We start from the raw sequence: 24240 nt of genomic DNA on the forward strand, positions 1-24240 counted from the left end.
CGGTAGACTAAAGCGGGTCTTGCTTAGTAGAGCGGGCACATCTTGGAGCTCGCGTCTCCTGCGGCGTCGCGGTCCCTGGTGAGCCTGTAGCGGGCCAGTGCCATGATCCGACAAGAACTCTCCACGTCCTACCAGGAGGTGCGGACCGGGCGGGCGCGGAGGGCGGGCAGGGCGCAGCGATCCCCTTGCAGGTGGATGATTGGCACTTCGTGGCATGCGGGCTTTGCAGCAGGTGGAGCCCCTGCGTGGTCCCGGCACGCGGGGATAACAAGGGACCTGGCGTCTGGCTGTGGGGAACGCGTGTGGCCAGCAGCTCCTCGGCAGCTCCTCGCCTTCCCCAGGACCCCAGCAGCCCTTTGTCTGTCGCCCGAACCTCCCGCTTCCTCTCGTAGAGCCGCGCTGGCTCCGGGCCCCTTCTGTTCCTCTGGTGTGGGGCTTCCCCGGTTCTGCCCTGCCTGGGTGTCTTTCCGCGACGCCGCATCCTTAGCCGTCAGCCACCACTGTCCAGGTTTGCTTGAGGCCGTGCAGCCGCCTCATACCGTTAGACCTTGTCCAACCAGAGCAGCCCAACCTTAGCTTGTCTCCATGTCCGTCTCCACCCACGGAGGCCCTGACCACACTGGAAACTCACACTCTCCAAACGAGTTAGCAGCGTGCTGAACTCAGCGCCCTGGGGTCACTGATGATCCCGTGAATACCAGGATGCAGAAAGCTCTTGCTTCTGCGGAGTTTTGGGGTACTAGCTTCAGAGGACCGCAGTGTAGCAGAGCTTATAAGATAATGTATTGAAATACAGGCTGTTCTGTTCGCAGAGCAAGGCCACAAGTAGATAGATTCAGGTGCTCACTGGAGTCGTGCCTAATGGTAGAAGGCTCTAGAGAGGCCCCGCCTCCCTTTGCGTTCTTCAGAGCTGTTTGAAGTCCCAAGAAGACTGGCTTGCATCTTTCTTGCCCGGGTTGTTTTGAGAGCGGACCTAATGGAATTAGGTATTTGCTGAGGTTCCGCTCTAGAAAGGAGCTTTCTGAGAAGTTTGGCCTGGGATAGGCAAAGGCTTGTGCTGGCTGCTGAGTATCAAGAAGGCGATTGGAGGGACGGGGATTGCCACTATACCTGGGTCATTGGGACCACTGTCTCTCTTGAGTTTTGTTTTGTTTCTTTTACGTAAATCATCTAGGGTAAATGTGGAAGATCTCTGAGGGCTGGGGGTGTCTGTAGCCGAGATGGTTCAGTACTTGCTTAGTACTAGGAGGTAGAGGCTGAAGGATCAGAAATTCGATTATTCCCCACTATAGTGAGTTTGAAGCCAGCCCGGATTACTTGAGACCCTGGCTCTGAGTGGAGAAAAGGTACCTTTTAACTTCATGTGATATCCTGATGAGCCTGGGCTGGACCCCTGCAAACCAGGGGGGTCACCTGCCGTCTTCCTAAAATGATGGGACACTTATCCCGATCTTTGCTTTCTCAGCAGCAAGATTTCTCCCGTCTGACAGGTCATGTGAGAAGACTGCTGAGCTAGATTGTGGTTGCCTGGTACCTGGACATCTGTCGCCTCTGCTCTGCCATTTGCACCCACATCTGTGGGCTTTAGTGTCCCACGGAGACACCAGTTTTGCTGTTGTCAGTTTTTTCTCTGAGTGGACTCTAAGCCACATTTCCTCTTCCTCTGGGAAGTGGTTAGGACCATGGGCTTTGGAATGAGACCAAGGTGGCGTGATTTCTGTTTCACTAACTGACTGTGGCTCTGGGAGATGCTGAAGGGTGACTCCAGTAGTTGTCCTGTTTGGAGTTGGAACTAGAGTCACTTTGGGTGTATTGCACAATGACAAGCGTTGGGCTCTGAATCGATCATTATGAGTGTCCTTAAAGATGCACCCCAAGGGGGTGCACACTGCAGGGGGCCCTGTAAAAATGGAGGCAGGGATTAGACATCAGGCACAGCTACCAATAGCCCTGAGAATGCCAGGGTAATCAGCAGAAGCTAGGAGACAGGCTGGGAATACAGGTCTCCCTCACTGCTCAGCGAGCCAGCCCTGCTAAATCCTTTCCTGTAGTTTCCCAGACTCAGGCTGTGAGAGAAGACAGAGGACTTGGTCTCACACATCCTGTGTCATGTGGCCTTTGTGCATGTGTGACAGTTATGTGGATGGCAGCTTCTGCTTTTTTTAGCCTAGAAAGACAAGGCCAGTCCAGCTAAACTGTTCACGCCTTCTCCTTCAGCTCAGCGAGGAGTTGGAGCAGGTGGTTGAGAACTCGGAGCAGGCAGACGAACGAGACAAGGAGCTGGTCCAGGTTCAAGGTCCAGGTGTCGTGCCAGGTGAGTGGGTTTAGGATGCTGGCTGTGTGCTGCTACGGCTGGAGGCCCAGTCTAGGCACCTTGCCAGCAGAGGGAGGGGACATCTCCTCTCCTCCACACTTGTACCCTGGAGTTGGGTCTCAAGGTCTGCCCCAGTTCTAAAGCACTACATATTTAATCAGCCTCCAGCTGGAGGACATGCCTTTTCAAGGTCTGTGTTCTTGATAGTGGGTTTGGAACCAGTTCCTGAAGCCAGGCCATTCTTTTTCCCCAAGGAGGTGCTGGCCAGCATGTCTTTAATGTCCTGATCATGTCCCAGAGCCCTGTGGGAGAAAACCTCTCGTCAGGCCTCCCCAGCCCTGCTGCCTGGTGGGTGGCTCACCTAGGCTGTTTCCCTGCTTCATACTCTACTTAGGCTCATGCCTCAGTGGTTTCCTTGAGCTGGGTGTATGCGACCTACATGTCTGTGTGCCCATGGGTACCACCTCTGTTGTTTAATTCCTGCTTCTGGAATTCTCAACCCCATTTTTAAGACATTTCTATTTGTGTGTCTGTGTGTCTGGGCGCATGCCCCTTATGTGAGGATGCTCACAGAAACCGGGAGGTGGCATTGGAGATGTGAGCACCTGACGTGCATAGATACTAGCAGCCCAAATTTGTATCCATGTTTATTTTGTGTGAAAGAGGGAAGGGTAGCCATTGTGGAGGTCAGCTTGTGGGAATCAGATCTCCTTCCACTGTGTGGATTCCAGGAATTGAACTCAGGTTCGTGGGGCTTAGCAAGTGTCTTTGCCCACCAAGACATCTTTCTGGTTCCTGCTCCTTGTGAGAGCTGGAGTGGGCAGGTGGCTAAGTGAGTGGGTTAGCAAGTAGACAGAGCCCAGCCTGGTTCCAGCTCTTTGGGGAAGCTGAGGAGGTATGTTCTGATCTTTTAGTTCCTCTGACTTGGGGGGGACAGGAAGTCCTGTGATTCTGCCCACTACCTACAGGAGTCCTCGGAAGCAGTAGAGCAGCTAGCTCTTCTCTCCCACAACTTTCCTAACGACCACATTTCATTCTCAAAAGAACTCTGCTAGTTGGCGTCTTCATTTTCTTTTCTTTTCCTTATTATTTTTTGGATTGAATATTTTCTTTTTTCTTTTATTTATTTTTGTAAAAGATTTATTTATTATTATACATAAGTACACTGTAGCTGACTTCAGATGCACTAGAAGAAGGTATCAGATCTCATTACGGGTGGTTGTGAGCCACCATGTGCTTGCTGGGAATTGAACTCAGGACCTTTGGAAGAACAGTCAGTGCTCTTACTGCTGAGCCATCTCTCCAACCCACATCTTCATTTTCTAGACGCAGACTGCAGACTCGGGCTTGGTGAAGCATGGAAACAGACCTGACCGCTCTAGACACTCTGACCCCTCTCCACCTACTGACTGGTGGCTTAAAAAAAAAATCATTTGTTTATTCTGTATGAAAGAGGGAGGAGTGGGCATTGTGGAGGTCAGGGGACAGCTTGTGGGAGCCAGATCTCCTTCCACTGTGTGGGTTCCAGGAATTGAACTCAGGCTATGGGGCTTTGCAAATGTCTTTGCCCATGAAGCCATCTTACTGGTCTGGTCTGGTTTGTTTGTTTGTTTGTTTGTTTATTATACATAAGTACATTGTGTAGCTGTTTTCAGATGTACCGGGCATCAGATCTCGTTACGGGTGGCTATGAGCCACTATGTGGTTGCTAGGATTTGAACTCAGGACCTTTGGAAGAACAGTCAGTGCTCCTAGCCACTGAGCCATCTCACCAGCCCAGTCTGGCTTATTTTTAAGTTGACACATAACTGTCTGTATTTGTGGGTTTCACTGTGGTATGTCAGTACATGTGTACATTCCCTGAGGATTCTATCATGGAAATCAGTGTATAATCTCATACGCTTATCACTTTGTGTTAAAACCATTAAAAACCTCTTCTGGTTATTTTGAAATACGTGACATATTGCTGCTAATTGGATGTCCCTTGGGACACACTGCTCCTGTCTACTGTCTTAATACCCTTGGCTCACCTCTCTCACGCTCCCCTCCCTGTTTCTGGCATCCACTGGCGAGGTCAGCTGTTTTAGAGTCCATGTGAGTGAATGAGCTCATGTGATGTCTTTCTGGGCCAGTATCAGTTCTTAGGTCCAGCCATGTCACAGATAAAAAGACTCGAGCTTCGTTTTACGGAAGGTTTTATGTAGCCCAGGCTGGTCTTGAACTCGCCGAGGACGGCTTGGAACTTGGACTCCTACCCTCACTAAGATTCGGTTGGAGGATAGTCTGCATAAATACGGACTCTCTCTGCCCTGTTGTTTTCTTCAGAGTTGATGTTGGACACGGGGAGCCAACAGACTGCCAGTGGACTTCTAGATTGTTATCTTGTAATTGATCTACTCCAAACCCTGGTTTGCAAGATGAGAGCGGCCCAGTTTCCCCTTATTTTTCAGACTCTTCCCAGCCATTTGGGATCAGCAGCAGGAGGTATCTTGCCTGGTGTGGTCATTTTTAAAACTTGTGAGCTTCTAGACTTGGTTTGCCATAATTGGGTCTCCTGGGCCACTGTGGATCCATGGCACCCCTGTATCTTCTTTCTCTCACTGGTCTGTCTGTCTCTCTCACTGTGCAGGCAAGGCTGGCTGGCCAGCGAGCCCCTCAGAGAGATGCCGTCTCAACCTGGCCAGCTCTGGGACTACAAGCATGATGCACCAGACATGGCTGTTTTACGTGTACAGTCCTAGGGATTGAGCTCTGATCCTTATGCCCTGAACCTTTGGGATGGTTCACATCCTTGGCTTTGTGAATAAGACTTCAGTAAATACGGGAGCTGACTCTTTGACGAGGCGATTTTGTCTTCTCTGGATACAGTGCACTGGCATATGGCTGGATCACATAGTATTTCTCTTCTTTCTTCTTGCCTGGCTTTGTTTGTTTGTTTGTTTGTTTGTTTTTGAGGCAGACTCTCCTGTATCTCAGCATGGCTTTGTTATGAAGGGGAAGATGGCTCTCATGACAGAGCAAGCACCAGCATATCTCCAGCCTCTGCTTTTCTTATTTTGATGTAGATGTTTGCCGTTGGGAACTCCCTTTTTTGAAGCTGGGTTACACTGTGCCGTCCAGGCTGGCTTTGAGGTCTCGTGACCATTGACTTTCTGGTTGCTTGGGTTGCAGAACTGGGCCACCACACTTGACTGTGCACCGACTTTATTCCTCCCATTAGAAACCTGCAGAGGAGTTGAGCTTGCTTCCCAGGACTCGTGTTGGGCAACTTACAGTCCCCTGTAACTCTAACTCTGGGGGACCCAGCACCCTCTTCTGGCCCTTGGGGGCACCTTCCCCACCAGGTATGGCACACATCCACAAAAATAAGTCTTAGGTCTTGGAAATTGTGATGCAGTAATGGAGCATTCAGAATTTAATGTGAGCTTACCCCTCCCAGAGAGCCGCCCTGTGTGCATTACTCCTGTGTCTCTGGCTGAAACAATTCCAACTCTGTTTCTTATTAGGCCAGGACAATGATAAAGAAGCCTCCAGCTTTGTTTGACATGGAAGGATTTTTTTTTTTAAATTTTCTTTATTTCTGAGAAGCTATGTCACTGAGGGTGATGTCCTTGGCTGGGCGCTTCCTCCCTGCATTCTGAATTCACCTCCTATTCTGTCCCTTTCTGGCCTTCCAAGTGTCTGCCTGTCTGTCCATCCATCCATCTGCCTGCCTGTCTTTTTGTCTTTTTTGGTTTTAATTTCTTCTCTCCCTCTCCCCTCGTCTTTCTCTTCTCCCTCTCTTCTTTTTGTCTATCCATCCATCCATTCTTTTATTCATCCATCCCTTTTTTTCTGAGATATGATCTCCCTGTAGCCAGGTTGGCCTTGAACTTGTACTCCCTACCTCAGCCTCCCCAGTGCTGGGATGGCAGGTCAGACCCTCCACTCCTGCCTCCAGGTCTCTCTCTCTCTGCCTCTGGGCAGCTTGCCTAAGTTTTCTTGAGAGAGGAAGCTCTTTGAGGTAAATAGAATGTGAGTGCCTGTCCAGATCTTACTTAGTGGTTTTTAGCTGTCCTTTAATGGTCTCTGTGCCTCCCTTCATGTCCTTCTCCGTAATTTCCACTGTGCAGATCTTTTCTCGGCAGCTTCCCTTAGATGCTACAAGCGTTCTTTGCGGTTCTCTTCTCACCACTGACGACTGGCTTATTTCAATAAACCTGACTTCAGGTCTGGAGCTCACTCTGCTTGGTGTAGCCTGTTTGCACTGCTGCCTCTCTTCATATTTTTCATTCATTGGCGTCTTCATCTCTTACACCTTTCCTTCTGTACCCCAAGACTGTTCTCTGAGTAGTCCCAGCTGTCCTGGCCTCTGTCATATAGCTCTAGCTGTCCTGGGACTCGCTCTGTACACCAGGCAGGCCTCAAACTCACAGAGATCACAGAGAGAGCGATCCCCCTGCCTCTGCCTCCCGAGTGCTGGCATTAAAGGTGTGCCCCACCTTGGGCTTCATCTTTCATTTCTTTTCTTTCTTTCTTCCTCTCTTTCTTTCTTTCTTTCTTTCCTTTTTTTTTTTTAAAGATTTATTTATTCATTATATGTAAGTACACTGTAGCTGTCTTCAGACACTCCAGAAAAGGGAGTCAGATCTTGTTACGGATGGTTGTGAGCCACCATGTGGTTGCTGGGATTTGAACTCCGGACCTTTGGAAGAGCAGTCGGGTGCTCTTACCCACTGAGCCATCTCACCAGCGCCACCACCCCCCCCCCCCCCGCTTTTTTTTTTTTTTTTTTTTTTTTTGGTTTTTTGAGACAGGGTTTCTCTGTGTAGCCCTGACTGTCCTGGAACTCACTCTGTAGACCAGGCTGGACTCGAACTCAGAAATCCGCCTGCCTCTGCCTCCCAAGTGCTGGGATTAAAGGGGTGCACCACCACGCCCGGCCACCTTTCATTTCTTAACAACTGAGTCTGTCCTTTAGAGCCCATGCTTCTCTGGTTTCACTGAGGAACTGCCTGTCTGCTTCCTCTCACTGTGCTTCCTTGACTGTTACTTGGAATCCCTTCTCCTGCATTCCTGCTAAGTTCCTGGAGAGTTACTATGTCTTTTTTAGTGTCATTTCCTTGCTGCTTGTGCCTCGCGTGACATTCCATGGAGTTCCATACATGAATGTAAAATGCCAGTAAAAACCTACTTCTGCCTCCCCCCTGCCCTTCCAGCCTGTTACTGGCCACTGGTGTACTTTCAAGCTGACTTGCAACCAGGGGTGAACTAGTGCAGCCTATGAATGGCGCCACCCACATGCAATCTCCATCTTTTCTCCTCCATTAGACCTCCCTGGCAATGACCTCAGCGTCCGGAAGTTTGTTTCTTAGGTGATTGTAAATGTAGTCAGATTGTAATGCCGACTCTGATCCTGAGCAGGGGAGATGGTGGCTTAGCAGCTAAGGAGCCTGCAGACCTGAGAGGATTCTTCAGCGGTTGGATGGGCTGTCTGTAACATCAAGGGCTAGCCATGGGTGTTTGAACTCTGTTGAGCTTTGGTCTGGCTGATCTGTCCATCATGAAGGTGTGTGTTGGGGCTATGATCATTCTGGGTCCACTTCCCCGTCAGGGGTGGTGGGGTTTTGTTTTGTGGAATTGATACGAGGTAAACTTAGAGTCCTGTATCTTCTGGGTGAATTGATCTCTGGGTCATTGTGTGCCAACCTTCTCTGTCCTACAGTTCTTGTCTTGACGTCTCTGTTGTCCTGCAAATATGGCTACTCTTCATAATTTCCATGATTCAGGTTTCTGTTTGCTTAGAATGTCCTTTTCCAATCTTTTACGTTAAGCCTGTGTGTCTTTGTGAAGTCAAGTTTCTTCTAGGCGATGTGTATATTTAAAAGGTTTAAAAAAAAGATTTATTTATTTATTTATGTATGTGGGTACACTGTAGCTATCTTCAGACACACCAGAAGAGGGCATCAGGTCCCCATTACAGATGGTTGTGAGCTACCATGTGGTTGCTAGGATTTGAACTCAGGACCTCTGGAAGAGCAGTTGGTGCTCTTAACTGCTGAGCCATCTCTCCAGCCCCCTATTTAAAAGTTTTTAAGGTTTATTTATGTGGGTGAACATATACCATTGGAGGCATGGGAGTGCCTGAGAGTTAGGTGGTTGTGCATCACCATGTAGGTGCTGGGAATCAAACCAGGCCCGCAGCCAGAGCCACAGGAGCTCTTAACCGCTGAGCCCTCTCTCCAGCCCCAGCAATGAGTGCCTGTATCCCCTCCCTGTCTGCATCCACCTGTTCCTTCTGGTTTTGTCCATTTAGATCCCTGTATAGGCCAACGACTTGTTCCCAGCATCCTGCGGGGTTCTTCCTGCTGTTCCCAGCATCCTTTGCTGTCTCTGTGTTTTGCTGCCTGTGGTTTAGAGGCTTCTCACTGTGTAGGTAAAGTTGGTAGCTTTGGAGTTTCTGCTCTTCCAGTGGGACTTACCTCCCTCATAGCTGTATGGCTTTCTGCTGGTAAATCTTGATTGTTGGTTGGCTTTGAGAAGTGCCGGCACCAGTGTAGCACACTCCTTCTGGGTATCGTGATGTGATTCTCTAAAGAGGAATGAGTGAGGAGGAACCACCCTGGATGTAGCTGTCAGTAGCCCAGATGGAGCATTGAGGGAGGGAAGCCACAGCACCCTCTCTGCTTCCTGACCCTGTGAGGTGAGCTGCTCTGCTCTGTGGAGTTCTCCCTACACACAGGAGAGGGCAACTACTGAGATGCCTGAGCCAGATAATCCTCCTGCATATCATTTCCCTAGATGATGCTGTCACAGTGACACAAAGGCCAACAGAGTTGCCTAGAACTTCTGTAAGGCCAGACTGTGGGCATGGATACCTTCAGTGGTTTGTCTTAGAAGACCCTTATTTCTCCTACGTTCTCAAAAGATAGACCGCATTGCTGGGTATCATGTTCTTGGTTGTAGGGTTTCCACTGAGGGATCTGCCGGTGGTTTAATGGGATCCCTTTAGTGGCACTTTCCATTTCCGTGGTTCAGAGCTTACAGCTTTGTTTGTACTTTTGGCAATATCACTATAATGTGCCGTGGTGTGGATCTCTCCTGGCCATGTCTGCACTGTGACATCTATGGTGTAGAACTCTCCTGGCCATGTCTGCACTGTGACATGCTGTGGTGTAGAGCTGTCCTAGTGAGATCTGTTTGGGCTCTAAAAGCCTCCATACATCAGTGTATACATCTTTCCAAAGATTAGGACAGTTTTTTTTTCTCTCTCTCTCCTGTTCTGTTCTGTTCTTTTCTTTTCTTTTCTTTTCTTTCTTTCTTTTTTTTTTCCTTTTGAGACAGGGTTTCTCTGTGTAGTCCTGGCTGTCCTGGAACTCACTCTGTAGACCAGCCTGGCCTCGAACTCAGAAATTTGCCTGCCTCTGCCTCCCAGACAGTTTTCTTTCTTGTTTCTCTCCCTTAATGTTTTCACCTAGCCATCAAAGTATTCCAAAAAACCATTAAGATGAGCAAGCCCTGTGCCTTTCCTGCGAGTCCTCTCGCTGAGCCCCCCGTGTTTCTTATTCACATCCTGCCTTGGTTTTCTACTTCACTGAACTCTGTAATCACATCTCAAATCCTTTACCAGGCATTTATCTATGCGAGTTTCTTTGGGACCTCTTGCTAATAAGCGCATCCTTTTGGAAGTATCGTGCAACCTTGAGTTCTCATCTGTTTTTGTTCCAGTTAAGATTTATGCACGGTGGACCAGATATTTCTACCATTTACCTGATAGCCTCCATAGTAATTGGCCTTCTCTTGAAAGTACATCTCAGTTAGTGGGTTTGTTGTGTGATGCCAGCTCCAGTTGTAGCTGGGTAGTGCAGTACCCGCCCATAGCTTCTTTCGTTTGTTCTGGCGAGTTTAGGGCACAGAGAGGAGGGGAGCAGAGAAGGCCTGGCCAATCTGAACCTATGGCACCAGAATTTTGAGAGAAATTCATTTGTTCTTTGGACTGAAAGAAAAGATTTACAGTGCACAGGTTCCCTCTTTTTTTTTTAATGTTTAGTGTGTGTGTATATGTGTGTGTGTGTGTGTGTGTGTGTGTGTGTGTGTGTGTGTGTGTGTATGCGCATGCCTGGTGCCTATGGTGGTAGGAAGAGGGTGTTGAATTCCCTGGAACTGGAGTTAGAGAGGATTGTCAGCCGCGATGTGGGTGCTGGGAATTGAACCTGGTCCTCTGTAAGAGCAGCCAGTGCTCCTAAACCCTCTCTGCAGCCCCACACGTCAAGTAATTTTTTTTTAGATTTATTTATGTATATGACTGCTCTATGTGCATGTATGCCTGCTTGACAGAAGATCCCATTACATCCCAATGCATCCCATTACATTACAATGCATGGTTGTGAGCCACCATGTGGTTGCTGGGAATTGAACTCAGGACCTCTGGAAGAGCAGTCAGTGCCCTTAACCACTGAGCCATCTCTCTAGCCTCCATGTCTAGTAGTTTTTGATGGAACACTGGTGTATTAGGCATGTTCTTCTAAGTGAACAGAACGAATACACTGCATGTGTATATGTGTGTCTTGTGTGTGTACACATCAAAGAGACTTTGTTAGACTGGCTTACATGACAAAGTCTAGCAGTGGCTGTCTGTATGTGGGAGAGGCAGAGACCCAGTAGCTGCTCAGTGCCTGCCCCACCTTCCCCTATGCAGTGACAGCCCTGGAAGCTTTCTGGAGAGCGGCTGGTGTTCTGCCTGGAAAGCTGGAGTTAGATGTTAACAGAGGTTGGCAGTACCCACTCAGAAAGCAGCCAAGCAGAAATGCTGCCTTTCCTCGGGATACTTCTATCTGCGACGCCCATCGGCACAGGTACAGCTCATTTTGACAGCAGATCCTCCCTCTGGAAAGTCTCAGAGGTTTGTGCTTCCTGTTCAGATGGGAGGAGACCACCGTCTCAGCCAGCGCCGATTGGCATAGTGTGGGCTCTGGACCCTCTGAGGTCTTCTGAAGTGCGTTTTGTCTCGGCAGGTAGGCAGTTCTGAAGTTCTGAGGTCCTGCCTGCCTCACAGTGGCAGCCAGAGTTAACCATTTGCCCTTGTACTCCAGCCTGCGATCCCAGCATATCCATTATTTGCAGAATCAGTGACCTCTCCCCTCTGCGGCTCGCCTACTTTCAGGATTTCTCCTTCACCTTCAGCCCTGAACTCTCTCTCTCTCTGAACCACATCATTTATGAACCCTCTGGCAAAAAGTTAGACATCTGTGCTGTTCTCTCCAGAGGTAGATTCCCTGTACTGTGTTAACCCGTTCCTTAACGCCTTCATTACATGTCAGATACGTTGTTCAGATCTTATGGCTGTCAACTGAGGCTGGTGTGACCACACTGCTTGGTCCCTGTTGGAAGCCACAGCCACAGCCATCTGGGCTTTCCCTCAGGGCGCTGTGGTCGGAGCTGGGGAGCAGAAGCACCTTGGGAAGGTGAACCCAGCTTGCTATAACCACCGCCATGTTGGGTGGCTCTCAACAGGAAACCCCCTACACACACACCTAGCACCATGTGTCTACCCACAGTCACGGTGCCGCAGAGATGTTCTCTAGTGAAAGCTCTCTTCTGCTTAGAGAAAGCCGCCTTTCCACTGTCCTTACAGCCTGGGCTCTGCACACGTGTTCTGGTGCCACCTCCGCTAGAGCCCCTTCCTAAGGAACTCATTTACATTAACCCATCCTCAGCCCCAGGTCAAACTCATCGCCTCATTGTGGGGTAATGCAGATCTTACCTTTCTCCTTCCTGTGACAAAAATCCTCGGCAGGAAGCAACCTACGGGAGGAGGGCGGGGCTTGCTGTGGCTTTCGGTTTGACAGGACACAGTCTGTCGTACAAGATGCAGCTTCAGGAACAGACCATTGCTGGTCATATGGACTCTGCATCAGGTGCAGAGCGTGCCAAGTGGGATGCTCAGCAAGGAGCCCCCCAGTCATGTTAGCCATCAAGGGACGGTCTCCTTGGGAAAAGGCTTAAGAAACGGGCAGAGTGGGCTATGAGCAGTTCTTCAGGACAGGCCTAGGGATGGCAGATGGGAGCAGCTCTGGGATTGAAGGATGAGAACGTTGTTGAGTAGGGGGAGGGGAACACATGGACCTGACTGATTGAGAGTGGCCTTGGCTGGGAGAGATGAAGTTGATGTTTCTAGGTGCCCTTGGTGATGAGGGCCGGCCTCACCTCCTCCACAAGGTAGGTGAGGGCCTGGCACTGCTCTGGTGACCCTGGTGTCCTGTCAGCAGGCGTGGACAACGAGTCCGCCTCCAGCAGCATCCGCTTCAGCAAGGCCTGCCTGAAGAATGTCTTCTCGGTCCTGCTCATCCTCATCTACCTGTTGCTCATGGCGGTGGCCGTCTTCCTGGTCTACCAGACCATCACGGACTTCCGGGAAAAGCTCAAGCACCCTGTCATGTCCGTGTCTTACAAGGAGGTGGATCGCTACGACGCTCCAGGTAGGGCCTGCCGGGCCAGGCATCTGCGCTCCAGCTTTGGGGTTTCTGGTTTTTTTTTTTTTTTTTTTTTTTTTTTTTGGTTTTTCAAGACAGGGTTTCTCTGTATAGCCCTGGCTGTCCTGGCACTCACTCTGTAGACCAGGCTGGCCTCTAACTCAGAAATCCGCCTGCCTCTGCCTCCCGAGTGCTGGGATTAAAGGCGTGTGCCACCATGCCCGGCTCAGCTTTGGGGTTTCTGTCAGCAGGCACTGCCTTGCCTCCCAAGCCAACACTGTCAGCACAGGCAGAATGGAGCCGGGCAGTTGTTGTAGGCAGGCATCCGAGAGCCTGTGCCAGGCCCTGGCGCCCTGGGGCCCTGGGGCCCTGGAGCCCTGGGTGGGTGTTGGAGACTGGCTTTCTTAGGCATGAGGTCGACACAAGGGTTTATGGGAGGGGCAAAGCTGGAGGCCAGGGATGAAGGGCAGCATGTTAGTCTCTTTTCTGTTGCAGTGACAAAGCACTGTGAGTAAGGCGACTTTTTTTTTAGATTACGTGTAAGTACACTGTCATTGTCTTCAGACACCCCAGAAGAGGGCATGAGATCTCATTACGGGTGGTTGTGAGCCACCATGCGGTTGCTGGGATTTGAACTCAGGACCTTCAGAAGAGAGCAGTCAGTGTTCTTAACCGCTGAGCCATCTTATAAACCGCAAGGCGGCTTATAAAAGGAAGCTTTCGATTGGTTCGTAGTTTCAGAGGGGTAGAGTCCATGATGGTGGAGCAAAGGCTTGCTGGCAGGAAGGGCTGGAATGGAGAGTGGGAGGCAGAGAGTACATGGAGGAGGCGGAGGACACCAGCCTCCTGAATCCTCAAGCCTGCCCCTCCAATGACTTACTTCCTCCAACGAGGCCACACTTCTTAATCCTTCCCAAACAGCTCCACCAACTGGGGACCGAGTGTATGACACATGAGCCTAGGGGGCTGTTGTAGTTCAAAGTACCTCAGGCAGTGAGAGTCAAGGCTGGAGTATGGTGCAGGAAGGTGATGGGATGTACAAGCCAGTGAACAGCCATCTAGGCAGAGCCTAGCCTAGAGGGGCTCCAGGCTGCTCTGTGTACCTGCCTCCGCATGTTGGGAACGACTGATCCTTATTGTCTGCCAGAGTGGGTGATCCGGCTGGCACTGTAAGTTGGCACTGGAGAAGGAATGTGGCTCAGGCTTGCCCACTGTGAGTGTGCCACCCACTTTGACCCTGAGTGACACCCAGGACATTCTATGCACAGGCTGGAGCGGGAGTTGGGAGTTTCCCTGCAGGAGCTCCCAGACAATCACCCTACAGCCAGGCCCGATTCTTTCTTTCCTCCCTGGCTTTGCTGTGTCTGCTCTGGCTCTTCGTGGGCTTTTCTTGCGGTGTCCTCTCTCCTCCCTCAGCTCTGCCTCCATGCCTGTGCTATCACCAGTGTCTCCTGGGAGCCCGAGCCGAGAGCACACAGAACCCTCTATGTGCTGTGTGATCCCAGATCTCCTAGCAGAGGATAGAAAAGGAGGCCTGGGGAGATCCACAGCCTGGAGCCTCGGCAGCACTAGGCAGGCAGGCCTGGGAGGCACCGGCATGCTGTGAGGGGAGGTGCTCGGGTGGGAGTATTATGAGCCCTGGAAGCCACGTTCCAGGCAGGGTGCGGAGTGACTGAGATGGTGAGTGCCCTCCACTGGAGTAGGACTCTGCCTTGCCACCCCCCCCCCCACACTCCCCGGTTTTGGCTGCCGCCCTAGTACTTTCCCAAGGAGGTGGGGGTGCGATTCTGTTGGGTGCTCAGGACTGTGACTGCTGACACTTGCCAATTTCTGTTTGTTCCAGGGATTGCCTTTTACCCTGGTCAGGCTCAGCTGCTCAGCTGTAAGCACCACTATGAGGTTATTCCACCTCTTGCCAGCCCTGGCCAGCCGGGAGACAGGAACTGCACCACTCAGAGGATCAATTACACCCACCCCTTCTTCAACCACACCATGGTAATGCCTGCTTCCCTGGGTTCTGGTAGCCACACACCCTGAGGACTCCAGCCTTTCTTCCCTGTAGCCTGTCAGCAGATGAGAAGGGTGGTATGTGTGTTACTGGGCCTTCTTGCCCTGAGATGGGACGGTAGCGGGACTGAAGGTAGTCTGCCTGCTGCTTGTTTCCAGGAACTGCCTAGGAAGCCATACTTTGAGAAGTTTTGCCAAGGTGAAGATGGCGTGCTGGTCTGGTGGTGAAGATTGCTGACAGCCCACACCACACAGCACAGCTCAGCTGGCAAACTGTGCACAGTGTATCAGGGTCCTGGGCAGGGAGATAGATGGCTTTGTATTGTTATGTCTTGACTTCTCCCTCCTTTAGGAGGGACTGAAGGGGCCATATGTGAGCTCCCCATCAACGCAGAAACTTCCTGTGCACAGGACATTGCTGACTATGGTGGTTTGAGTGAGAATGGCCCCCATTTTGAATGCTTGGTTCCCAGTTAGAGGAACCAATTGAGAAGGATTAGGATGCGTGGCCTTGTTGAAGGATGTGTGTCATGGGGGTAGTCTTTGAGGCTTCAAAATCCCTTGCTAGGCCCAGTTGTGTGTTCTCTCTCTCTTTCCACCCCCACTCCCTGTGGATAAGTATGTAAGCCTTTAGCTCTTTCTCCAGCACCATGTCTTCCTGCCTGTGTGATAATGGACTAACCCTCCGAATCTGTAAGCCAGTCCCAATGAAATGCTTTCTTTTATTGCCGCAATCATGATGTCCCTTCACAGCAACAAAACAGAGGCAATGACCGTGGTGGCAGAGACGACCAACACTGTGCAGCTGTGCCTCTGGGCAAGGTGGAGGTGGTGGTGGCTTAGAAGGTCTTGGAGGAGAATCTGAGCTGTGTCTAGGGACAGAAGCAAAGGACAGTGCGTGTGTCCTGCTATGGGCAGTCTTGCCCACCATAAGTAAAAGAAGGAACAATGCCAGGCCCTGGTTGATCTTCAGACCTCTCAAAGCCCGATGAAGTGGTTTCTACTCCTTGCAAGACAGGGTAGGGTAGGGCATGAGGACAGCCCTGTGCACTGAGAAAGGCTGCACAGGTAGACCAGAAGGCTGGAAGAGCTAGTCAGAGAAGCAAGTGCTGGCTTCTAGCCCCCAGCTCAGGGGGACTGAGTTTGGAACAGGTCTGACTGATGTGACTCAAGGACTTTGTCCCTCCTGGTTGCAGAGTTGCTGGGCAAGGTGCTTCCCTGGATGCCAGGCCCCAGAGCGGTCTCTGTACAGGCTGAGGGAAGACCCACTGCTCAAGCATGGAGACAGGCCTGGGGTTAAATCATCAGTGCTGCAAGAATATCCTCAGGTGAAAACCTGGTCTGCCAGCAGGCAAGGGATAGTGTTAGGCAAGCAGATGTAAGCACTGGGGGAGATGCCCCACTGTGGGCCACTACTTGGTCAGTATCTGAATCCTTTATTCCTAACTGAGAATGGGCAATTGGTGGCCACCAGACATTTCCATGAACCCAAGTTGAAGTAAAAGGACTTGAAATGAAACAGCAGCATCCAGTCAGGAAGATGGACTCCCGGCTTTCCTTATTCCCTGTGAGAAGCACAGTGGCACCAGGGCGCAGCTGTGCCCGTTCTGGGAACCTCTTCCCCTGTTGATTGGCGTGCTTCCTGGGATCCAGCTGCCCACACCCAACACTTTTATTGCTGTATACTTCATAGCTTAAATGTAGGTTTAAGAGAGATACGAGGCACAGAAGGAAGAGTGTGCTCACGGGAAGGAAGATGGATGCCTTCACTACCCCAGCTCTGAGGGATGGTTCATCTTCTTTGTCAGCTCCTTCCAGCCACAAGCGGTGACCTCCCATAAATTCTCATGTCCCCTTTCAACTGCTTCCTGAGCAAAAATTGGCGTCTGATGATGTCACGAGACTGTCGTGGGAGTGTGCATGCACCCAAGTATCCCGGGCACAAGGACCTTGCTCAAGCCCAGGCGTTCAGCCTGAGCGTCACAGTGAGACTCCATCTTAGAGAAAGGAACAAGAGTAAGATTCAGGGGCTGGAGAGATGGCTCAGTGGTTAAGAGCACTGACTGTGCTTCTGAAGGCCCTGAGTTCAAATCCCAGCAACCACATGGTGGCTCACAACCATCTGTAATGAGATCTGACGCCCTCTCCTGGTGTGTCTGAAGACAGCCACAGTGTACTTAGATAGAGAAAGATTGAGGCACCAGAGTGTCCATGAGGCAGGGATGGCCGGAGTGTTCACAGCTGCTTACGACCCCTGGTGATGTCCACACAGGGTCCGCACATCCGTTGTAATGTGCAGGCAGTCCTCCCTGCTGCTCTCTGAGAAACGCCCATGATGCCTTGGCCTCACCACAGGTTAATCTGCATTGCTGGAAGCCTTGAGAGCCACATCCGACTGGACTTAGGAAGCTGCCCTCCTTGGGGTCTGCACCAGCCTCTTTGCAGTCAGCTTCCAGCTTGAGTCGTCTGGGAACTGGGGCTGAGGTGGCCTGTTTCTCACCCTGCCTTTCCCACCACCCTTCTGCAATGAGCTGTTAATGTGCAGGCTTTGGCTGGCTGAGTCCTGAGACAGCGACCCCCATTGAGGGTCTTGTTGGGTCACATGGCGTAAGTCTTCAGGCTTTTGTTGCCTTCCTGGTTTCTTGTGCTTTGGATTTCATGTGGCTTGCCTGTAGCCAGTGATTTCCTTTTGTACAGCCAGGGCCGCCACCTTTCCAGTCTGTTTCCTCACTGCCGGGTTCTCCACCACCCACAGGTGAAGCTCACGCTGTCTCTGGGGCTTCTCTAGCTCCTGAAATACTCATCTGACAGAGTGTGACAAAGGGTTCAGGCTTAGCTCCTGTATGTCAGCACCCTTCCTGAGGGAGCCCCCTGGAGGCCAAGGCAGCTTCTGAGAGTGGCCTGACTGGCAGGCTGACAGGCAAGCTCACACGGGCACTGCTGCTTCATGGGACTGCCCAGCAGCACTGTTCCTTGTGCTGTCCACACGGTCATGGCCAGCTTCTGAGCACATGCCTGCTCCCTGGGAGGCAAGAGGCAATAGGTGAGGGATAGTGAGGAAATATTCTCACGTTACTCCATCAGGTCGGCTCTGTCTCAGTCAAACATCCTGATGTATTTAGTTGAGCGGTACAAGCTAGTTTGAAAGCACATTCAGAAGAGAGGAGAGCACATACCGCAACAACTAGGCTGTTGGACGAATAATGAGGGAGGGACTGGCCCAGGCCGGAGTCACCTTACAGAACAGGTAAAGTAGTCCTGGCTCAGGGACAGACCAGTGCATTCATGGGCTGCATTCAGGCCAGGACCAGTGTAGGGTGCAGAAAGACAGGGTGGAGAGCTGGTTAGCTATGATGCCACATTCAAAACTAAAGCCAGGCGTATGCAGTATGTACATGAAGATTTAAAATCACAACGGGGTGAGGGAGAGATGGCTCAGCGCGTTAAGAGCACAGACTGCTCTTCCAGAGGTCCTGAGTTCAATTCCCAGCAACGACATGGTGGCTCACAACCATCTGTAATGGGATCAGATGCCCTTTTCTGGTGTGTCTGAAGACAGCTACAGTATACTTATATACTTAAAATAAATAAATCTTAAAAAAAAAAAGAAACCTTTAAAATCTTGACAGGGACATACTGGGGAATGCTGAGTTAGTTATTGGCATACCTTAGCAAGAAGGCATCCAAGACAGAATGGACAGGCTTCATTCACTTGACTCACTTGGAAACCCCCATGTAATAGACATTGGGACGAAGTTAACTGGGACACCCCTACCCAGGAAAGGTGTTCCATAGTGTGCGCAGCCCGTGAAGAGAGCATGTGTCACATGCAGCTGGGCTCTGGGTGCAGTGCTGAGATGTCTCCGGGATGCATCCCTGGGCAGGAGGGTTTGGCAGCAGTCCCTGGAGGCTGCTGGTGGCCTGCTGTGTTTGCTTGGCAGTGCTTGTGGCTGAAATCTCTGTGGGCCTGTGTGAGGGTCGGGGCAGCTCCGAGCAAACACTAAGGCTCCGGCTTTTGTCTCCCTGCAGCAGTCAGCCCTGATTGTTCAGGGGCCCCAGGAAGTGAAGAAGCGGGAGCTGGTGTTCCTCCAGTTCCGGCTGAACCAGAGCAATGAGGACTTCAGTGCCATAGACTACCTCCTCTTCTCTTCTTTTCGGGAGTTCATGCAAAGGTGGCTGTTCAGAGTTCGGGGGTCTCGCTGTCTCCTGCCTTGTGCATGTCCATGCTGGAAATGTGGGGGTGAAGGTAGGGAGGGGGAGCAGAGTTGGCCCAGAACAGGAGCTACCCCAAGGACCTGGTGGCCCATCACACTGTCTGCAGTCAAGCAAACATGGATGTAGTATTGCTTGCTGTCTGCATGCATGCTGTCCTGGAGAGGGTTCTTGGTTAGCCTGGGCTGCTGAGGAGCAGAGGGAACTGCCTTCCATGTGGTCCGTGAGCCTTCTTGCCTGCAAAGTGCTACCTGCAGACAGTTCCTGTTGGTTTCAAACACGGGGGAACATTACAGTGCCATCTCCAGGGCCTAAAACACTGAGTCTGGCCCTGCCGAGCTTCAGGCTTCACTTTTATGATGTAGGAAGATACATTACAGTGACAGTGAGGTGACAGTCCCCCTGAACAGCAAGTCACACACTGCCTCTGCCGTCCTTCCACCCCAGACCTCCTAGCAAGCACCTTCCCTGCTTATGGCCCATCTGTCTGCCCTGTCACCCTGAGCTGCTTTAGTGAGAGGCCTCAGTCAGGCACTGTTGCTTTTGCCTTTATTCTTCGGCTGTTTCACCAGTGTATAATGCACTTTGGTCATTTTCTCTCTCAACCTCCCTTCGTTCCCACTGGACCCCACTGAAACCCTCATTTTTCACAATGAATCCCTACCCACCTTCCTGTCTTTCCCTGTGTTAACTACAGTTTAATTAGAGTTGTCTGCATGTGGCTGCACTACTGAAGGAAATGATAGCTTCTCTCCCAGCAACCAGTCACTAACTGCTAATGATCCCAGAATGCAGTGTCAGCAGGCCCAGTCCTGGGCAGACATGCAGTAAGGCCAATGGCCGTCATGTCCTGAGATGTCTTATTGTATATGTCCTTATCTTCTGGCTCTTACATTCCTCCTGTTCTCTCTTCTTCAGTGTTCCAAGTTCCCTGATCCTTCAGGAGGGGTGTGTTACAGCTGTCCCTTTTGGGGGCCAGCAAGTCCTATTTTTGAGGACTGGTATTACTCTGTAGCCCAGGCTGTCCTAGAACTCATAATCCTCCTGCCTCAGCCTCCCAGTGGCTGGGCTGACAAGCATGCACCACTCTGCCTGGCTTTACACTGCAGTCTGTGCTTGCTCTCTTGGGCTTCGCTTCTGCTGTGCATACAGCGCCCATTGCTGGGCCTTTCAGAGGGAGGCTGAGGTCACTGAGAAGTGCAGCAAGCCATACTTCAGGGAGTTCCAGGAAACCTAGGGGGTGTGGATGACTGAGCTGGTGAGAGGGATGCTGTGGAAAGGGGAGGAGTGTGCCACAGTGGAGGTGGGGTTGGAGGCAGGAATCATGCTGTCGGGTGGAGCTGTTTGGAAACTAAATGGCGGTTGGTTATAGGTGGTCCAGGCGCTGCTTTTGATGCCAACTAACCTGGTAAAGCAGCCAGATTTGAGGGAGACCGGTACAGACTTCTTTTCTGTAGCAGGAAAGAAACCAGCTTGAGACTGGACTGGAGTTTGCTTTGGCCACATTGGGCTCCTGCTGTCAGGCTGGTCTGGATTAACCTGGACCTTCCTTCTCTTTCTTCGTCAAGCCCGGACAAGGCGGGCTTCATGCAGGCCTGTGAGAGTGCTTACTCCAGTTGGAAGTTCTCTGGAGGCTTCCGCACCTGGGTCAAGATGTCACTGGTGAAGACCAAAGAAGAGGACGGGCGAGAAGCTGTTGAGTTCCGACAAGAGGTAGTGGCTGTGTTTTGCTTCCTTGGCACATGTGATGATCTCCACACTTAAATTGGGATGGAGGGAGACTTTTGAGTGGAACGGGCTTTTGGGTGGGGACCCGGGAGGAGAACTTTAGTAACCTGTGTGAAGGTGTCTCACACTGGAAGCAGACTACAGCAGCCTGCCTGTTCTCCACAGCACCATCTCTGTGCTGTGTAGAGGTGGGAAACATTTCCTAATGCTGCCAGGGGTTGTTGCAGATGAGGGGACACCAGGCACAGTGAGGGGTGTAAGGACCTGCTAGGATGCAGGAGATGATGAGCTAGTCTGAAAGCTTTTGGTTCTTGGCCGGGAGCCAGGAGAATGCTGGGTGTTGAGGCAAGAGGATTGCTTGGGGATTTTTAACTGTTGTCTGGGAAGAGCCGGGGAAGACGAAACAGGCATGCTGTGGGGATGTAGAGGGATCTGGCTTGCTTCCCTGGGAGCCTTTCCTCACCACAAGCAGTCCTCTGGAGGTTCTACTGAAGCTGCAAAAAGCCAGGCTCTCCTTGTGCACATGGAGCCCTGGCACCTAGGTCTAGTCAAGAGAGATTTTTCCCGCTTTAGGGGACGACAACCCTTGAAAGCAAGACTACAAGATGTTATTGTAAGGTGACTGCCAGTCCCACAAAGGCTGGAGGTGTCCCTGACCACCTACTCAGGGGCAGCCCTGCAACAGATCTCAGCATCGTCTTCCTGTGGCCAGTGTCACATGTCAGGTCACAGGTGGCCCTGTGCCTCTGGAGCCCATCTCCCCTCCACTGTGCAGCACAGCTTCTATTATAGATCATCAGCTGATCACCTGTGTGGGTCACGTGTGCCTACTAAATACTTAGAGAGCCCTAATATGGAGTGGGGGCTACACTTTGTCCCCTATAGACTCGAAGGCTTAGACTACTTGGCTCTTAAATAATTTGAATTTGTCCTCTGAAGTGGACTGAACGTGGCTTGAGTGTAGACACCTGAGAGCATATTTTGGTGACAATTCAGAGCACTATCAGGCATTGTGATCTTTTCTCTCCCAAAGACCCGGGGCAGCTGCAGTAAAACCCTGGCTCCTGGACCATTTAAAAGGTCTTGTATATGAGTCTTGTCTTTTCCCTCCCCAAAGGATGCTGTTAGGAGAGCCAAGGGCTAGTAGTCCTGCCTGCTCTCACTTCCCTGGGTCCAGGCAAGGGAGGGCCCAGAAGTGGTTTAAAAAAAAAAAAAAAGTGGTAACTGCCTGTTCTGCACCTAGACCAGCGTGGTTAACTATATTGACCAGAGGCCCGCAGCCGAGAAGAGTACGCAGTTGTTCTTTGTGGTCTTCGAATGGAAAGATCCCTTCATCCAGAAGGTCCAGGATGTAAGTACTGCTAAAAGTGGTCTTCCTCTATTATCACAAGATGTCCCAGGATGATCGTTGCAACAGGCAAGAGATTCCAAAGCTCAAACATGGGCCATTCAGGTCCCAGGATGGAGTCTGAGACAGATAAATTTTGCTGTCACTCCTGACCCTCAAGTTTGGCCCAGGCTTTGTGTGAGGGGTGAAGGCTTGAGGCTTACTAAGATGAAAAGGGTGAAAGGAGCCAGTTTGTAGCTGTGCACTGATTTTCTTGAACCTGATCTACCTGTTATATAAGAGGCTTCTGGGCCAAGTAGAGCCTTTGAAGTCCCTTGAATCGTGCAGGCTGAGGTGTGCCCACTGTACATATGTAAACAACACAGGGTCATCCATCTCAGGCCACCCCACTTATCCTGGCTTAGAAATGGATTTTCTCTTTTCTTTTCTTTTCTTTTCTTTTCTTTTCTTTTTTCTTTTCTTTTCTTTCTCTCTCCCTCCCCCTCCCCCCTTTCTTTCCTCTCCCCTCCCCCCTCTTTCTTTCCTCTCCCCTCCCCCCTCTTTCTTTCCTCTCCCCTCCCCTCTCTTCTCTACTTTTTTTCCACCACAGGGGAGTTTGAAAATGTTAAGACCCCTGCCTGAGTTTGGAGAGGGGTAGACTCTGTGGAAGAGTGCTTATCTAAGCATGCACAAGGCCTGCAGTCCATCTATTAGCGCTGCAGAGAGATAACAGAGTATTTAATGGGGGCCAAGCTATTTCTTTAAATCATACCTGACAGTGAACAGCTGTCACAGGGCTCTGGGGGATAAACAACTTTGTTGAAGGAAAAAGGGTTTTGGCAGAGTGGATAGAGAGAGTACTGAGTCGGATTAAGTTCGGATAGGAGAACATCCCAGAGCAGGAAAGAAGGAAGGTGCGTTGGCCTGGTGGCAGAGTTCCCAGGATGAGTGTGAGGGGACAGCTGAAGGCTGAGGTAGCTGAGATCAGACAGAGGGACCAATCTTGAGGCTGAGGTATAGTTTAGGGAAATTTCTTTGGGTCACTTGTTAGATTAAGCTCAGTATGAATGTCCTATTTACACAAAGATTTCTGAAGAGGAATCCTTTTATGTGGAGGGGCTCACAGTTCCCTTCTGAGCAGCGGTAGAGCTGAAGCAGCACACGTCTCTGTTGGCTCCAAAGTCTGAGACATACAGAGTCAAGGCTGCCGCCAACCAGCAATCCTGGTCTTGTCTGCCCCACAGATAATCACAGCCAATCCTTGGAACACCATCGCCCTGCTCTGCGGGGCTTTCCTGGCGTTGTTTAAAGCAGCAGAGTTTGCCAAACTAAGCGTGAAATGGATGATCAAAATCAGGAAACGATACCTTAAACGGAGAGGCCAGGCGACAAACCACATAAGCTGAAGCGCCCGTGCCACGGCACTCCGACAGAGCGAGACACCAGCAATCCTGAACTCACTTGAAGGGACCTTGCAGGGAAGGACAGCCCCGTCCATCGCACTGGAGGTTCAAACCCGGCCCGGGAGGGAAACACCCAGTGAATAACCTGAAACTTATTTAAGTACTTAAATTATTAACGGACATCTTGCAGAGCTGCCTAGTGCCTTGGAGAGGTTCGCAGAAGGCGGCTTCCTCCTATTTGGTCATTAAATAGTTAAGCTCCAGGTTAAAGCTGCTTCTTTGCCTTAGAACTTTTTCTTTAAAGTGGACTGATGTGCCCTGTATACAGAATTCCTTTTATACCATCTACTGTTACTTAACAAGAACTCGTTAGAGCCTAGATTTAACTTTTTTTGTTTTTCCTTAAATGTAGCCCCGCTGTAATCACTGTGCAGACCAGGCCTTCCTCGTGCCTTCCCATTGCTGAGACTAAGAGCCTACACCACTCCCCCCCCCCCCCCCCCGCAAGCTTTACACGAGACCTTAAAGGCTACTAGAAACTTGTGATTGTATTTCTGATGCGCTAGAAGTGCTAGCAGAGGTATATACAGTAGGCACCTACTTAGTGTATCTTGATTTCATTAACAGGTAAATAAAGTTGGGCAAGCACAAAAGGGATGGGAGTGAACACCCAGTAAGCCAGCAGGCAGCAACACTGGATGCTGATGCTGTATGACCAGCAAACCCAGAAGGTAGTGTAAGTCTGGACCGCAGCACAATGGCTCTGACCCAGCACACATCACTGCTAACAGGGAGGTA

At 50.8% G+C, this 24240-nt stretch overlaps 1 protein-coding gene across 2 annotated transcripts; it reads left to right on the forward strand.

Moving 5' to 3' along the window:
• On the forward strand, positions 1-23936 carry Pacc1 (proton activated chloride channel 1). Of its 2 annotated transcripts, XM_021165628.3 has the most exons (8): positions 1-138; positions 2218-2314; positions 12562-12771; positions 14609-14760; positions 18802-18944; positions 20553-20697; positions 21956-22063; positions 23284-23936. In XM_021165628.3, exons 1-8 carry the CDS (start codon positions 103-105, stop codon positions 23443-23445), a joined length of 1053 nt encoding a protein of 350 aa, XP_021021287.1. In that variant the 5' UTR covers positions 1-102; the 3' UTR covers positions 23446-23936. The 2 variants fall into 2 exon arrangements, with proteins under 2 accessions (XP_021021287.1, XP_085700005.1); XM_085843879.1 differs by lacking the exons at positions 20553-20697; positions 23284-23936 and having other exon boundaries at positions 21956-22067.
• Positions 23937-24240: the final 304 nt, after the last annotated feature.

Source organism: Mus caroli, unplaced genomic scaffold, assembly GCF_978045245.1.
Source record: "Mus caroli unplaced genomic scaffold, Mus_caroli_1 scaffold_1, whole genome shotgun sequence".
Taxonomy (NCBI): domain Eukaryota; kingdom Metazoa; phylum Chordata; class Mammalia; order Rodentia; family Muridae; genus Mus; species Mus caroli.

Coding starts and splice junctions, on each gene's coding strand:
- Pacc1 (XM_021165628.3), top strand. CDS start 103: ATGATCCGACAAGAACTCTCCACGTCCTACCAGGAG. Junction 18,945..20,552: donor TTTCGGGAGTTCATGCAAAG/GTGGCTGTTCAG, acceptor TTCTTCGTCAAG/CCCGGACAAGGCGGGCTTCA. Junction 22,064..23,283: donor TCATCCAGAAGGTCCAGGAT/GTAAGTACTGCT, acceptor TCTGCCCCACAG/ATAATCACAGCCAATCCTTG.